At 42.6% G+C, this 17495-nt stretch overlaps 2 protein-coding genes across 2 annotated transcripts; one reads left to right on the top strand and one right to left on the bottom strand.

Annotated features, from left to right (window-relative positions):
* The first annotated feature begins 306 nt into the window (after positions 1–306).
* Positions 307–6425, top strand: BET1L (Bet1 golgi vesicular membrane trafficking protein like). Its single transcript, XM_085298410.1, has 4 exons — positions 307–422; positions 1311–1402; positions 2210–2266; positions 4151–6425. The coding sequence occupies exons 1-4, from the start codon at positions 404–406 to the stop codon at positions 4316–4318; spliced, it is 336 nt and encodes a 111-aa protein (XP_085154536.1). The 5' UTR covers positions 307–403; the 3' UTR covers positions 4319–6425.
* A 2716-nt stretch (positions 6426–9141) lies between these two features.
* CIMAP1A (ciliary microtubule associated protein 1A) lies at positions 9142–16051 on the bottom strand. The gene is made up of 6 exons (XM_085298358.1): positions 15946–16051; positions 14343–14543; positions 13800–13901; positions 12517–12638; positions 10931–11071; positions 9142–9228 (listed from the first exon to the last, which is right to left on the bottom strand). The coding sequence occupies exons 1-6, from the start codon at positions 16049–16051 to the stop codon at positions 9142–9144; spliced, it is 759 nt and encodes a 252-aa protein (XP_085154484.1).
* Positions 16052–17495: the final 1444 nt, after the last annotated feature.

The following is a 17495-nucleotide window of genomic DNA, read 5'->3' as shown; positions in this document are numbered from 1 at the left end:
CCCGCCGGGAGGCCGGGCCCTGCCCTGCCGCGCTCGCGGCAGACAGCTGGCCCCGCAGAGGCGGGGCGCCCGCCGCAGGCTCCGGGGGTCTCGGCGGCTCGGGGGAGGCCGCGCCCCGATTCCCCGGGGCCTTCTCTTAACCAATCAAGTACCAAACGCGTTACGCTTGACGGGGACCCTCCGCCGCAGCCCTCCTCCCCCCTCTCCCCGTGAAGCCTGGCAGAGCGCCGCCCTCCCGCCGAAAAGCGCCTGCCCAACCCCGGGGCCGAGGGGAAAGAGGAGGGAGCCCGCACCACCCCCCCCCCCGCAGCCGCGGCCGCCATTTTGTGGAGGCGGGGGCCAGCGGGGCTCCGCCTGCGGCTTGGGCCCGCACCGCCGCCTCCCGCCGGGGCCGGGCGCCGCCATGGCGGAGTGGGGCCGAGGTGAGGGGGAGCGGGCCGGGCTAGAGGGGTCCCCCCCACACACACCGCCATTTAGGGCGCTGGGCACCGCCACTATTTGAGGGGTGCTGCTGCCGTTGCCGCCGCCATTTGGGGGGCGCTGCCACCGCCTCGGGGCCCGCGGGGGACGGCACGGCACGGGACGGCGCGGCCCTGACAAGGGGCGACAGCGTCGGCGGGGCCCCCAGCTGCTTCTGYGCCCCCGTCCCGAAGGGGTAGCGGGAGGGGTCGCGCTTCTGCCCGGCCTCGCGGTGATGCCGGCAGGGCTGCCTGGGGAATGACACGGGAGGCGTTTGGGGGGAGAAAAGCMAGCAAAGCCCTGAAATGGTGCACAGCGTGTCTGCACTGCGGGGAAGGGTAAAACGCGCCTTTTCCGCGATACAGCAACAGCAGCGTTCTGTGGAGACACGCGCTGTCACTGGTGTTTGTCCCARATTTGTCTGGCCTCGCACAAACCCCACGCCTAGGACAGCACTCGGGGAGTATTGCTGGAGTGCATTCCCTAAACAACAGAGTTGAGGTCTACCACGATGCCTTTGTGCTTTTTTTTAGAGCTGCTTTGGGCAGTTAAAGCTCCTGGCACGTTTCAGGATTTCCATCCAGAGGGCTCTGGCATAGCTAGTTGTTGGGGAAGTTTAGAAGTGGCGCATTTTGGTCAAAGCGTTGGGGGATGTTTTGAGGCTGTCACCATCCCCATGTGGCACGCGGAAGCACGAAGGCGGCTCATATGGCCTGCCTGTCCGCAGCGCTACAGCCTGCCGGCAACCCGCCTGGCAGTGACATCGCTCCTACTCGCTCTCCGCGTAGGATAAGTAAACGTGCTGCTACTTATAATTGGGGCTGGTAAAACTCTTCGTCGGTTTGTTACAGGTCAGAGTCCAAGTGCCGTGGAGGATATGTTAGATGCTGAGAACAAGCGAATGGCTGACAGTCTTGCCAGCAAGGTCACCAGGCTGAAATCAGTGAGTTGCTGAATTCACATGGGGAGCTACAATAAATGAAGTTTATCTAGAATTCAGTTACCAAGTTTGTTCATCTTTCTTACAGTGTCTTGTGGGAGATGCAAGCCTCTGGCCAGTACAGGGGGCTTCCTGTTTATAAGCAACTCTTAGAAAATGTAGTGGATCTAATAGTTAACTTCGCCTAGTGAAGTGCTGGGGATGACTTCATGAATCTCTGCTTTCTTTTTGAGGTTCAACTATATCGTATAATGGGAATGATGTGGCTGCAGTGATATTTAGTTAAGGAGTTTTAGGCACAGAGAGAAATATTAAAGATGCACAGAGGAGTACTGCTAAGCCTGTCTCCTCAGGAAAAAAGTTAAAATGATAGTTAAATTACTTTTGAAAAATATGCAGATATATATGTGAGCAGTATTCTTAAAGCTCGTTGGTTGTGCTAACTTCAAGTACTTTGACTTAGAACTTAATATAAATCAGTGATTAGTATTGTAGCAGGTAAGACTGAATTTCTACTGTTGTGTCCCGATATATAAACGCTCGTGTCACACATACGAAGCTTTGGTCTGATAATGAAGCTTTACTTCCTGTGCTGTAGGGCTACRTCATTTAAACAGTCATCAACAGAAATGAGAATCCTGTTCTGTTGCTGTACCAAACAAGGCTCTGTGTGTCTATACAGGTGGCAGGGGGAGGTAGTGGCTTCTTGCTCTTCTGTATACATTTCATTTTTTCCAGCTTTAGATGCATTAGAAGTTGTCTCTATGTTAAAAGTTCATTAATGCCTGTTTCCTCCCTTATCCCGGATAGCTGGCTCTGGATATTGACAAAGATGCTGATGAACAAAACCATTATCTGGATGGCATGGTAAGAAAGCAATGAAATGCAAAAACCATTAATTTTTGTGCTAGCTCTCAAGCAGTTACCTTATTGTGAAAGTTAATAGCAGTTCAGTAAAGGAAACAAAGTTAGATTTCCAGTGGTTGGTTTGGCAAACCACGTAATACAACTAAACACATTATCTGTGTGTTTATTTATAACTAAACATTAAATACCTAGCAGTTGCTTATACCATTTTGAATGGACACCACAGCCAAGTATCTAGCATCTGAAAACACTCATGTAGGACGGTGTACTTGAGCAATACAGATGGAAATTACCTGCTTACTGGGATTAAAGATCTGCCGCCTGTAGCTCATAGTGGGAGATGGGCCTATTCCTCAGTTGCTTCTGTGATTTTTGGTAATGTATAAATCTGTCAGGGTCACTCCCTGTAATCTCTGAAACACAGAATACCTGTCAGGGTTCACTGATATCTTTGGAAGGAGCAAGGCTGATGCTTTGAGTGCAATCAGGTTGTTAGGTTCCCTATTATGTCATTGTTTTGCTTTAATTTCTAGAGGTAACATAAACATGACATACACAATGACTGATAAAATCAAAATCACTTTCCAGAGTGATCTGCCTCTTAAGCTTTGGTTGCTGATGGAAAATCCCAGTGCTTTGGGGAAGGGCCAGAATGACCAATTACAGTGTTAGTGCCTAGCAAATTCATTATCATTTAAGGTCAGAAAGCAAGGTAAGGTTTCTCTTGCCTCCAGATTTTCCCTGCCAAATTAAATATTCTTATATTTAGATAACACTATTAGTTTCTGCAGCATTATTGAAATTGAAATATCTTACAAGTTATGTAGCACTTGCAGAAGAAAGACTCATAGTAGAGGGTTTACCTGCTGAGGCTTTTTAGGAGAAAGATAATTCATTAACAGAATTGTGATAAGAAGGGAATCCAACATAGATACTTGAGAAGGAGGTTCGCACAGTAACTCTGCTGTGTTGAGAGACTTTTCTGCACATGCTGCATTTTGGAGAACTGGTACGTGGAAGCCAGAGAGAAGATAATTGTAGTGTTCACCAACTGAGTCAAAGATCTGAGCTCAGCTGGTATCTTAATAGCAGTGCACACTGRCAATGAGGAGTATCTGAAATGGATACTTGCTTAGCCAGGAAATTAGGGGATGGGAGAATCAAAATAAAAGATGTTATGGCAAAAAAGCTTAAAGGAAAAGTCCTAAATAAACATGAAATTATGCTTCTGTTAGGGGAGTTTTTCAAAGATTTAGGAGCAGAAGCTACAGATAAGGTATGAATAAGGAAGACAGGCCAGGGGTCAAAATTAAAATGGCTGAAATGTATTAATTTGAGAATTATTTGCCAGTATCTGACAAAGAGTTTTATATGCATGCTRTCTCATTCTAAAGAAAAAGTAGAACGACTGGAAAGGAATTACACCTTTTTCTGTACTTCTGAGCTTGCCCCATGGTGCAGTGAATCAACTTTACCTTCATGGAGAGGCATTTCCTTTGGATGAAGTGTTCACTTGTAGAGTTGCTATTAACAAGCCGTTCCAGCCAGAATAAACTGCACAGATTCAAGTAAACTGTGCAGTGATAGATGATTTTATACTGGTTTAAAAAATGGTAGGAAGTTTTTTTTTTGCCTTTGGAGTRGAACTTTTCCTATCTCTCTTGTTTGACTACTTTGAGCATTGTGGGAATGGTGCTGTTGCTGTAGTCTGAGCACAGGAGTAGAAGAATCTTTAGAGAGGAACATGGTGTGATGCAGATGTGGAGAGATAGGCAGTTACAGTGCAGCTACCTATTCCATGTTTTTTTAATCACTAAGTGGAATTCTTCAGAAATAGCCTTTCTTGTTTATAATGTCTTCATTTTACGTTTCTTTCTTCTTCAGGATTCAGACTTTATGAGTGTGACTGGCCTGCTGACTGGCAGCGTGAAGCGTTTCTCCACCATGGCACGGTCAGGGAGGGATAATCGCAAGTTACTCTGTTACGTCTCTGCAGGACTGATTGTTGTCTTCTTCATCCTCTACTATCTTGTGTCAAAAGCAGGGACTTGAGCATGGTTTTCATGCCGGAAATTTTACAGACCAAAAATCGTGCGATGGTTGACAGACTTATTGAAAGCCTTTTTTAGTCTGCCCTGTTGTGGAGTCTTTGAGGCATTCCAAACAGTCCAAATAACTTTTCTGTTCTCTGACTTATTGTCACTGATCTGGCTGATCTTGGAGATCTCTCTATAAAATGTTTCATTCTAAACTGATTTTTCACATGTAAAACAATTTTGATGTTGTTTATGCTTAAGCCTTCATTTCTTGCCTTGTTGTCCATGTCCTTCAGCCTATTTTCAATGGCCACTTTTGTGTTACCCACATTACTGCTATCCCCTACTAGGCTTGTGAAGAGTTGGGTCAGACAAAATCCAGAGACTTACCAGTGCTCAGAAGTTTAATAAATGAGCAAAAGTCCAAAATCTGCAGAGTTTAGGATGCTGATTTTTGAGATTTGGAGGTATGAGCTTGAGACTTTTATTCCAGCTCAGCCACTCTGCTCATACACAGTCTCAGTTTTACCTTGACTTGGAAGCATGTTAGTATCATTGGTGTCACTGGATTGGAATTAAGTCTGTACAGCTTTGAAATTAAATCAACACTAGATCTGGACCCCCAACAGACTATGATTGCTGCAGTGACCAGTTGCAGAGCAAGACTTTGAATGATAGCTTTGCTTTATTTATTATCCTTTTAGGTGAAGCTGAGTGTGAACACTGCAGGAAAAGAAGAGCCAAAGTCCATAARTTGTTACTTGCACATGTATAGTACCTTTCCACACACTTGAAAATACACTCCCTTAGACTGTTAAAACTGTATAAAAGCYCTCATATCAACTTCCCCTCCAATCTTTTTAAGATATTTGCTTCAGGCCTCAAACAGTTTATCATGATTATTACCATATCCTTGTATTACAGCCCTTTGGCTGTAATTTGAGCAAATAAAAATAGAGGTTGTGGGCAAGTTAAATTCGTAAACCGCATCTTGTTGAGTTAGTGGTTGGGGGACTGGGAAGGATTTGATCTGAGGGTTGGCTGATTTATTTATTTAAGTAGATAGTAACCTAAGAAACTCTTAACTTGCTGTCCTGTCCATAGTGCTTCTGAGATTCCTGCCTGAAATATTTGTGAGAGGTGTGTGGGAAAGCACATCCATACAAGTTTTGTTTATAAAGCAGTCATTCCCAATGAACGTGCAATGAGCACAAGATTTCCTCTCCTGAGGTAGTGCGTCTAACTGTGTCTCAGAAGGCCAAGAGTACAGCAGTTGGGAGCTCTTAACTTCCCTTCACCCTTCTTTCTTTTCATTGGGCTGGTCAGCCTCTCACTTATGTCACTACCCCATGTGTATTCTTCTGTAGCTGAYTTCAATCTGCCTCTAATTATAGTAAAAGTTCTGTAACTTTCAAAAATACTGTGCATGTTGAAAGAAACGAAACTCAGCTCTTTTCAGAGGAAACCCTCACTACATATTATATAAACCTTTTACTATACAAAGCAGCTGTACAAAGGTACTTCTGTGTTTCATGCAGTCTGTTTTCTGTTCCAAGTGTTGATGTGTTCTGGTTTTCTTTGCTGGAATTCTTCACTTACTTTGTTCTCTTATCCTACTGTAACAACTACCTCTCGAGGACTAAAGTCTTTCTCCTCTTTTACAGTCTTTTTCTCCAACAACTCTATTATTTATCAATCCCTATGTGTTTCATTTGGCCTTGACATTGTATCTTTAGGAATTCCTTTCTGCTTGGACTAAACTAGGTCTAAATCTAAATGGACTGTGCTGTTTTTTGCTTAAACTCTGTCAAACTTTCAACAAAATACTTCCCTAATTTGATTGTGTGTCTTTTTTCCAAGTTTGGGGAAGAAGGTGCAGTGAAGGTGAATAGGAAAGGAGGCAGCAGTGAATTTCTCTGGTTCTTGTTTCCGCTTCTCTGGTAAGATGCGGCAGTTCCAAACTCTTTTTACACTTGGAAGAATGATGAGTGAATTGCTGGACTCTTGATTTTCTGAAGTGGATCACTTTTGCTGAWAGGCCTCTGAAAGAGCCTAGTCTTCATAGTAGTGATGATTTCAGTTTGCTTTTTATGTTGTAAATAAAATTACACTTTTTAGAAAAATTTGGCCAAGTGTTTGGTTTTTTTCTTGGGCTTATGTCTTAGTAAGATTAAAAACCAAGAAAAGATCATTCTGTTATACTTAAATTGTACAGAACCTGATGCCTCAGAACCAAATTTAAATGTTACCATGAGAAACAGTGCAGATGCAGGTTTCCTTAGAGATCCATAGTGAAGTGTTGGTGCACCTGACATTAGATGGTATGGCTCATTCTTCTGTTTGTGATTCTGCAAACAAACTTAACATCCTAGGAGGGATGCCGGGGAAGTGTTGTGGGGATTGAAGCAGTGTGTGCTTTGCTCAATACAGAGTGACTTTTTATCCCCCTCTTTTTCTTTGTTGTTATTTTGAAATGGACATTTCCATGCAACTTAGGTTCCTCAGGAGGGAAAACCTCAGGAGTTTAAACTGAAAAATTGAAGCTAAAGGTGCTGATTTGTGCTGTAAGAGTTGTCCTCTGTGTCCTTTCCATCTGAGAAGAGCCACGCAGTTCAAGACAGCGTTTGCAGTTACTCCCTATCTGGCCATCAGCTGAAGCCCATGGGCACTGTACACCCTTCTCCTGATCATGACATTCATCCTGGCTTTTGTATCTGGCTCTTTCTACCCATTAAAGAGTTGGGTGCCTCTCCCTTGTTTGTGCAGTGGTTCCAGGCYTGCACGTGGCTGGAACAAATGCTTCAAGGTACTAAAGAAGTTGCCTAAGTATAACCAGATAATGAATTCCATCCTTAGTACTTATAAATGCATGGAATCTCATATATCAGTTATAGCACTGTATAACCTTGCTTAACCCTTGAAAACTTAGAGCAGCAGCACTAGGAAGTTTGTGGGGAAAATTAGAATCTTGCACATCATTAAATGTTCTAACAAAGTGCAATATCCAAGAGAAGTATGAATTTAGATATGACAGAGAAAACTGATTTAAAAAAAATACCCACAGAGGCTTTCCCAAAGCATGTGTGGAAAGCAGGGAAACAATTCGTGTATTTGCTGGTAATATGTCTTATTAAGGTTTTTGTTGCAGGCAAGTCTATTATTCAGAGTTTTTCTTGGTGTGAGGCACGTCGTGCTGATCTTCTTAGCTTGTGATGAAACAATCCTGAATTTAAGATTTATGGCAATCAAATGCTCACAATAGAATTCCTGTCCAGTATTCTGTGTCAATCACAGATCTCCAGTACAGATATTTGTACACCTTTTTCAACACATTGCATGAAAGAAAGGGTTAAAGAATGCAAACAAACAGCATTGTATGAGCTGGTTCAGTGCGAGAATGTTTTGGACAGTAGGCCCGTTTATCCCAGTTTGACACCTGAAACTTTTCTCAGGTCAAAAAAGATCCTAGAACTATAGTAAGTTAAGCAACTAAATTACAAATGTTACTGTCCAACATAGTATGCAATTATGTATTTCATATTTTATTAAAAACCTGCCATTGCAAACTTGCTTGGGTGAATATTCCTGTATAAATTAGGAAGAATGCTTTTTTTTTTTTTTTTTGGACTGAAAGGAATCCAGTTGTTACTGACTCCATTATTTTTCCTTAAATGCAAGTAATTTGGCCACTTTGGGTGGCTTTTAGGCGTAGCCCATTAAGAGAAGGAGTGCAGAGCAGCTGTGTTTCAGATTGCACTTGGGGGGGGGGGGGAGAAGCAAATGCTGCTGTTGCTGTTATTATTGTGTCAGGCTCCTTCAACACGGGTGTATAAGGGTGCTCTGCTGTCCTGTGTGAATGTATAGGGAAGGACTTTGTTTTGTCCATGGGGCAGCATTTTCCTGGATTGCTCTGTGGGTGGACTGTGTCTGTCCTCAGCCTGGACTCTGCACAGCAGTTTAATGGTGAGGAATGGTACTTTTCCACAGTTAAACGAGGAATTGGGATACAAAGCCTATTTTGTTTAACATAATCAGGTGAAAAAGGGCTGCTATAGGTGTCTGATGTTGGTCGTGCTTTTGATTTTGGTGCTCTTCAGTTCTAATATAGCARTGTTTTGCTGAGGCATGAAAATGGAATAGGGAAAGCAGACTTTATTTTAACTCCCTGCTGCTCAAGGTGCATAAACAAAATCTTTGGGGATATATTTTTTTTTTTTTATTAAAGTTATACCAAGAATTTGAATTAAGCTCCAAACTATGTTCTTCTAAATACTGTTCTRTAGTGCCATCTAAAGGTGGATTGCCAAGTTCAGTTGTACTGACACACTACATACAGAATAACTCTTAAGTTTTATTTTTCTTCAAATGCTAATGCCACGATTAACACACTGGAAAAAAACATAAAACACAGCTGAAATCACTGTAGGTCTAAACACAAATCAAAAGGTTAGCTTTTCAGTAGAAAATAGAAAGTCTTTTATGTGTGGGCTGAGGTGATATTCCTGCAGTCGGTCGAATCCAGGTGCAAGCAGTTGCATTCATCAGTGTTAGCTTGTAAAATTCAGTCCTGGGGGCACAATAGTGCCATCTTCTACCTGGATAGGAGCAAGCATGCAAAAGGTCCTGTGGTAGTAATAGGACACAGTGCAATACCAGGAGTGTCTGCTTTCTGAATTCAYGTGCTCCTAACTGTTTAGCACAATGCAGTTGATTGATAGGCTGAAGATGGCTGATTGCGGACCTGAGAGAAGCTGTATTAAATCCTTTGATTTTAAAGCATGAAGCAACCCAATGCAGGCGAGTAAGTGCAGTTTCCAGGTGCTGCTTGCACGGAGATGGTCAGGTGTCCAGTATCAGAGGGGTTGTGTACTTTGAATGCCGGATACCAAAGGTGACTGCAGGGGCTTGTGGCTTGGTCAGTGTCACCTGCAAGGGGGAAAAGGAAGAAAGGTGAATGGTGAAGAGCATCACTGGTCTGGGACCTGTCCTGAAGTGTGGTAACAACCTGGCAAAGTGGTGCATGTAGCAGGAGTTAATTTTTAGTGATAAATAGTAGACTAAGAGAGAGGCATTTTTACTAAAATACATAGTCTTACTGTTTCTAGAGGCTCTTTTCTAGCACAGGCAGAACAGATTTTTATTCAGGGATGATCATCTGTCATTAGTGTATTTATGTGATTTTGCCATTTATCATATATTACTGTATGTACACCATGACACTTCTAGTTAGCTGTGTCTAGTTCAGCAGCACACTTGCTCTACACCTCATTTTTTAGCAGACCATTAAAAATGTCCTTATGCTGTAAAATGTTCTATTTCTACCAACTGATATTTTTTTTCTCTTTTGAGGGGAGTAACATGAAGGAAAAATAAAATAGCTTAGGGATGGTTTAAATACATTCTGTAGGTTTTTAAGAACACAAAAATAAAAGGTCTTGTTTTCAACACAAAATTGACCAGATTATCAATATAGCTGATATGGAAAGCTCAACTGGAAATAGAACTTCTTCAAATTTCAGAGGACTTCCAGCTCAAGCCAAGCTGTGCCAGATTCCCCTCCCTTCCAAGTTTATCTTTGCTACATTACACATGCTTTTCGTATGTGTCTGCTTGTCTCATTTTATGATGAAGCAGTATTGGATGAGGTGATAGACTTATTGGAAGTCTTTTGTCTGCATTGTGTAATGAAAGGCTCCTTTTTGTGACCAATTTCAAGAATTGTCATTTAGGAAAGAGTAGTTTTCCCATTATTTTGGAGAGTTTCCCATTTAGATCATTCTACCCGAAAGCTTCAGTTAACATATCATTTCTAAGTTTCTACCCAACATTTTCTGAAACTATTCTTCTTGATATGTGTTGGAGGGGGGTGGAAAATGGTCCATAACCTTGAAATATCTGCATATCGGTGATTAGTGAACTGATTCCTACATGGTTTGTACTTCTCTTAGGGCTTTTCCTTCTGCAGCATACCATCCTGAAGAGCATATAATGTATAAGCAAATAATATTTAATTGCTGAGATAGTGGACAAGAAAAGATGTTTGCTTTATGGTTCCTGTGTTAAGGTTTGGGACAAGGGAAGGAAGGAACTGAGGTGTTCTGTTTAGAACTTTCTTTGTGTCTGTGCTTGAGATTGTAACATCCTGTGCTTCTGTATATGTACTCTGTAGGTTTAGATATGACAGAAACAAATACTAAAACAAAAAATAAAAAATAGATGCAGCTGTATCTAGTGAAAATGATTTCAGTGTTCTGACTTCTTATGCACTTACTGGTTTTTGTGCATTCATAATGAATGTTCTTTATGTTCAATATTGATTAGTTCCAACATTGCTGTTAGACAGTAACTAATAGCAGTGCTTCCCTACTGACTAGCTGCTAGTTCTCATGTCAGTGCATGAGAGTGTACTGAAGGATCTAATCCTTACCACTGTACCAGTTCTCCTTTTTTAGCATCACAGTCCCTTCAAAAAAGCAGTAAAAAGATGCTTGCCAGTTGTAGTTATTTAAAACAAGCTAATCCTGCAGTTTGTGATGCTAAGATGTAACTTAGTTCTCAAAAGCCTGAGCAGAAGGGGAGATTATTAAAGGATGGTTGTTGAAAAGGAGAGGATGGCCAGCTGCCTTACCTTTCCTATGCTGTAGTCTGCAGGCCCCGGTTTTACTGTTTTATCTCCTATAGGTTTACTGTGGGTTCTTATAGTGTACTTAGGAGCTCTTGTTTTATATACATCCAATTCTGTCTTCCGGTATGCAGCAGGCCCTGGAGTCTGTAAGAGAGTCAGTGGAGTTGTTGGGTAAAAATGGTAAGTATTTATTCCTCCTAGTTTCTCAGGAGGCTGCTTTTGTTCTTCTGACTGGACAAAGAAATGGAGTTGGAGCAGCAGAGCAATTTGAACAACAAACAATTTTGTTTTCCTCAAAAGAAGAAGATTTCAACATTTCATTTCAGTATTTCAACATGTCAGCAGCTGTCATCTCCTGCAGGAGATTCCATTAGGCATTTCACATCTGTTTCCTGAGCCTCCTCACATTGCCAGATTGCAAATGGACAGTCACTTAGAGAGATGGGAGTTAAAATGTGCAGCAGCAGAACACCAGCAACCTGTGATCTCTACTGGGTCTTACATAAGAGTTGCAATTAAAGGATTTTTTTTCAGATAGGCTTTATATAATACACACTTTTTTTTTTTTTTTAATCCACCATCAATGTAAGTATTTTGTGTTTTGGTAGTGTATTCTGTATCTTCCATTCCCAATATAACTCCCTGATAGAATATTACTGATTATGGAATATGCTTATTAGCGTTGACAGTTATGAAAATTGTGTTATATTGTATCTTGAAAAACCATTACAGCAGAGGACAAGTTTGCACAACACCAATTTCCTTTTTCCTCCTTGCGGATTAACGTATTTCACACAAGCCTCACCAACACTTGACATGCAGTGGTATGTGAAACAGGAGTGTTTACTACCCATCCAAAAACCTGTGGTCTTTCAACAAGGATGCTCTGTGGCATAATGTGAAACTCTTGTTATACAAACATTATATACAAATATATTTACAAACATTGTGTGCCTTAAAAACATACTTCACACTTTGTCCAAAGGTTTGACTCCCTTCAGGTATTTCAGTAAGGCAAATTATTTGGTAATGGCAGGCAGGCTGGAGTTTATACTGAATGCATGTAGCCACTTCCATTGCAAATTTGTTGAGGCATGGGCAGTGATTTGGTTGTTTGTGTGTTTGTATGGCCCCTGACATACATAGTCCTGTACCTGACAAAGCTCAGAGTAGATACTTGTAATATAGGTTTGCTTTTCTGTTTGAAATATATTTCAATAACTGCTTTGAAGACATTTTTTCCCCTCCACCCTTGTAATTGCCACTCTCAGCTCTTTACTGTGGCATTCAGTAATGTGAATTCAATCTGCAAAGATTAAATACAAAGACTAGGCTTAATCCAAAACTTGAAAGAGCTTTGCATCATCAAAACYGTTAGTGAGGTCTCTCAGAAAGCAAGGGGCTGCAGAGGTAGGTGGGCCCCTCTCCTCCTGCTGTAATGGCAGAGGAACCTTGTGACCCTGCCAGTGTGCACTTGGATTATTTGTATTTTGCTCATGCTGCAATGAGCTGTGTGCGTGTTTTCCACCACGAAGAGAGCAGATAACTTTCAGTTGCTAATGCAAAAGAGAAGTCAAAGCATAACTCACTTTACAGAGGTCTTCCTCAAAGAGCCCGAGTTTATTCCTCCATTTCATGGAATAGCACGGGCTGGCAGTTGTGTACGCTGTGTTTGGTCCCATCACCCTTGGGATTGTGTAGGCGCCGGGGCCTGTAGGAGGATTGGGAAGAGAGCGTATGTAAATCCTTAGGGGACAGGAGAAACATCAGGTCTCAGAGGAGCAGGAAAGATGTCCTTTCTCTTTCATATCCCTCACTCCTGTGTGACACGGAGAGAGTAAGCACCCACRAGGCCGAGTTGCCAGTGCTTGCATGGGATGAGGTGGCTCCTGGACTTCAAGAAACCTCAGTAAGATATCTTTAACTGGCTTACTGGATCTTCCAGGCTGTGTTTAAAACTATTCACTCTGTGCACCCCAATTTCCTGAGAACCTGCAGCATAGCTTATATCGATGGAGAGGCACACATGAGACCTAGGGACTGAGAGAGGAGACCAAGCATTTCTCCAGAGAGCCTACACCCAGCGAGAAGACCTTTTTGCAGGTCCTTAGCCAATTCATGCAATACATTCTGGACGGCACAAGGAACACAGACACGATCTGTCAGACTGTATCTCATTGCTGTGCGAGGCTGTGTGCCCCAGGTTTTTGAACGTGATTTCACTGAGGGTCTCCTCTTTCCCCACCCCCTCTCCCCCCAGGATAGGGGATAAGTTTATGTGGTTTCTAGCTGCCTGAAAGCTGGCCTTTGACAGGAAACTTCTCCCTGATGGAGAGATTGCTACTGATTCTACAAAATCCACACTACGGCCTGGTATAAGTGTGGATTTTTCTATGCCTGCTTGCTTCCCAGGAATTCAGCTTTTAAAAGTACTTGGTTTGTCCATCTGTCAGGACAAACCTTGACTTTGTCACAGAGACATCACTGTGTTCAGGTCCTGGGTGATCATCCTGCCCATTACTGCTTCCCAAAGCTCCTCTTTGTTTCTGTAGATTTTTGCTTCTTGTCTTATGTTTAGACTACAAGCTCTTTGCAGAAGAGACTTGTTCTGAGATTTGCATAGCGAGGCTTTCTCTCTGCATTTGCAGAGCAAGCTGAGCTGCGATGCAAAAGGCTTGGTCGCATCTATCTTCCAAAAAAATATGGAAATACTGTTATAATTATAGAGCTATGAGACAGAAATAAAGCTCATTGAGCAATGGTTGCATCCTGTTRTGTAGACATTGAATTAGCCTGGTTTAAAAAGTTGAACACCAGATTTTCACTATAGGATGCTTAGGCTGCAAGTGCTTGTTTGCTCTTGTTCATTTACCTGGAGTGACATCTGCGCTGGTGGTCTCGTGCCTGAATGACATGGAGTGAGCAGGAGCACATTTATAGATGTGTTTTTTCGACTTCTCCAGGAAGTAATCACCTAGGGCAGGGGAGGAGAGGACAAAACCAGTGAAATTCTGGTTCTCGAGGCAAATAGGCRGTTTTACTGGTAGGTGCTTTCTGTAACAGCTGCAGAATTGCCAGCTGTTAGCCAGCTCTTCCTGCCCTTTCCTCTGTGTGATAGCGTGCAGGGGGATTCTTCTTCACCCAGCTGTTTTGTCCGGCATTGCTGTTCCTCTCRGCAGGCCCTGCATTGTGTCTGGACTCTGGATCTTCCCCCCTTGTGTGCATGGCCTGTGATCCTAGGCAACAGTTTTTCTTGTGTTTCACTAACCACTGCTCAAACTTGTTCTGGTTTCTGTTTGAGAACATCTAAAGCTCATGCGAGGTGCAAGCCGGTTGTGCTGTACCCTGCAAACCCAGAAGGACAGCTAGGTATGTTTGTCTCATCTGAATAAACGGCTGGAGAAATGTCACTCACCTGGCCCAGGTGTGATCTCTGTGGTCACCTGGGGACGGCCGCACATAATATATCCTGGAGCAACGTACTTGCCCGTCCTGGTCATGGAGGACTTCACATAATAGTGAGGGCCTGGAGAGCAGTCCTCTTTTACAGGAGGTTTTGCCCCACTACATGTGTAGGCAGGGGCTCGCTTTTTGGTAGGATCATGGTTCAGGTAACCTAGGAAGAAAAAGCATATGAAAGGAGACCAACATGCAATTATATTTTAAGTTCCTTTGTAAGTGGAGTAGTCTGAGCTRTTGGCCTCCTGAAATCGCCTTCCAGGACATTGGGCTGCCTTTGATTTTGCAGAAAGGGGATGCGTTCAGCTTGTCATGTGCTTGCTTCAGCTCCTACCACCTTCCTCAYGGGAGGGCTGCAAATGCATCAGGTCTTGTTCTGCCTTGTTTTCATAACGGGGATTTAGGGCCTGTCTTCTTTCTGGAGAGCCACTGAATTGGTGTTACTGAAAGCAGCTTTTCAGGAACTTTCCACAACTAGACAGAGTTCTAAGGTATCTTCCGAGTGTGACTTTCTCCTCAAAGTATAACGTAAGAGAACTGCACAGCACCTTGTGGTGCAGAGGAGTGTATCTCCAAGTCAAAAAAGATTTTGACACTGCATTGCTAAATAGTATTAAAAAAAACCCTCCTGCCTGCATGGTTCAAAGCATGTATTAAAATATATATACATATATATATATGCATATATATATGTATATATATCTAACACAAAAATGTAGACACTCAGTAATTAATTGTAAGATAACCAAAATTCCATCATTATGAAGTGTTTTTACTCCACAAGCAGTTGCTCAGCTTACTTAAAGCAAATGTAAAGAATGCTTTAGTGATTTTTGCTTTTCTGAGAGCCCAGTGGGGGTATTGCCAGCAAATGCTGCCCTGTCAGTTGCTTTTACTGATATAAAAACAGCAGCCTCCTACCCGTAGCAAAGGACAGCTTTATAAATGAAAYAGAAAGTGGTAGTCCCAAATAAATAACCCACACTTGAAAATACTGCAGGGGCGAATCCCTTTAAATTGTGTATTATTAAAATTAATTTAATAATTTTTAGCCCACAAATTAAAACTTWAATATTTTCATGAAGAAGAAAAAGAAAAAAAAAGTATGAGGCTGGAGAAACAGAAAAKAATGGCAAAAATATAAGGCAAACTTCAGGCTTTGAATGTCTTTGCATCATTTCACATGCAAGGGGGATATGCARTTAGTCCTGTCCTTAGCTGTCTGTAAACCTTCACTGTAGAGCATAAATAACTAGGTTAAACCCAGCTTCCCTGCAGCAGAAGCCATGAGAGATGCATCCAAATTCAGCCTCGTGCCATTAGCTTGAATGTTTAAATGGCAAACTGCAAAGCCTGTGTGTCATGGTAGTGTTTGAAATAATGAAGGGTTACGGTACAGCAGCTCTGTACTAAGTGGATGCCAGTTAGCTGTCTTTTCTGTGTTGCAATGAGCTACCAAATTAAATTATTTAATAAAACATTAAATTACTGAAGTCGGTTTTTAGCTGATTTTACCACCAATTTACTAAGAATGCTGCATGACTTTCTAGCTGCTTTACCTGTTGTCCCTGGGATTGAGTACTTGGGTCCCGGGCTGGTGAACTGGGCCATTATGGGGCCCCGCGGGCGATGGGGTTTCCAGGTCCCCACCCAGGCTCGATACATGGTGGGAGGTGGCTGCAAAGCCTAAGGAAAGAGGAAAAGAATTACAAATAAGCTTTTTTGAGAGAGGCAGGATTCTATTTGTGCTTTTGCATTCCAATTAAAAATTCTCATCCTGATCCTGTATCATCTGAATTCCATCCTATAATAAAATAACAATGATCTGTAAAATCTCTAGGTTGTTGTAGGCAGCTTCTCAGCTTTGGGGTGAGATTCAGTTAGATTTTGACACCTAAATGTAGGTGTCAGCGTGGCATCTACCCTGCAACTGCAGTCGGGAAAGATGTAGTTAAGCAGTCAGGGGAGTCTCGGCAGCTCTTCCACTCATCCTAAATTCACCATCGCCTGCTAGTCAGCTGAATATCTTTCTAAATGGTGCCTTGATATTCAGCTAAATCCCACCCTCAGTAGCTTCCAGGAATATTGCATCGGACTAAGAAAGATCCTTTTGCCTGTGATACTCAATGTAAAACTGCTTTTTTGTAGGCCGTTGGTAATACAACATTTAATAACAATCCTGCTGTGTCCCTGTGGAGATCCTGCCACACCTCCTAGCCTTTCCTGGTCAGCGAGAGGGGCCCAAAAGGTGTTGGAATAGCAGGTACGAGGCTCAGGATAGGCTTCCCGTCATCTCTGTGCTATGCTGGGTTAGTTTAGAGTTGATGTGTGAGCAGGCCTTTTTTCTGAAGCAGTGAGAGTGAGCAAGCACCCCTGGAAAACCTTGCATTTCCCCTGCACAGCCTGTGTTTCTGTCCTAAAGTAACCTTTTTTCCTGCTATAGGCCCATTTCTGAACACATGCATGTGTTGGAGTCCTGGACKTGTTAAAGATGGTGTGAGCAGGGCTTTACTGCTGGTCCTAACATCTGAGTTTTAAATCSCTGCCTCCCTTCCCAAGTATTTGCCTCCACATCTTCCAAGATATGACACAAGTCCATGAGATTACGATGGTCCCTTACAGCTTCCCTTTTCTGCCAACAAAAATATGATAACGGTTATCCTGCTGATGTGCTGAGATTGCTGTCAGCCTCATGGCCTGTTTGTGCTCTTTCCAATTCACCTGTTTGCATCCATCCTCCATCTCTTAACATTTACTGGGGTCTAGGAACAGCTTTTTATTTATTTTTTCCCTCTCCTGTTTTGCACTATGCCTAACACAATACAGTTTATGACTGTGTTTCTTCAGCAATTTAGTAGTACGAAACTGCTGCTTAGGGCTTAGCATGCTTATTGGTCTTGCTTGTTTGGCGTGCTTATTTGCATTTGGCACGCTTATTTGTCTTGCTTATGATGCCTAACAGCTCAGATGAACTTGCTGCTACTGCCGCTGTGGGAGCGGTGGAAGGAGAAAGCATTGCACACTTCCACATTTGGGGCTGTTACACTTTTCAGAACAGAATACACTAAAACACACTACTGGTAATCTGTAAGCTGGATAAACTGGCATT

The sequence above is a fragment of the Rhea americana genome, unplaced genomic scaffold, assembly GCF_003343005.1.
Source record: "Rhea americana isolate MKP2758 unplaced genomic scaffold, rheAme1 scaffold_139, whole genome shotgun sequence".
Classification (NCBI taxonomy): Eukaryota; Metazoa; Chordata; class Aves; order Rheiformes; family Rheidae; genus Rhea; species Rhea americana.
This window is presented reverse-complemented; position numbering and strand designations above follow the sequence as displayed.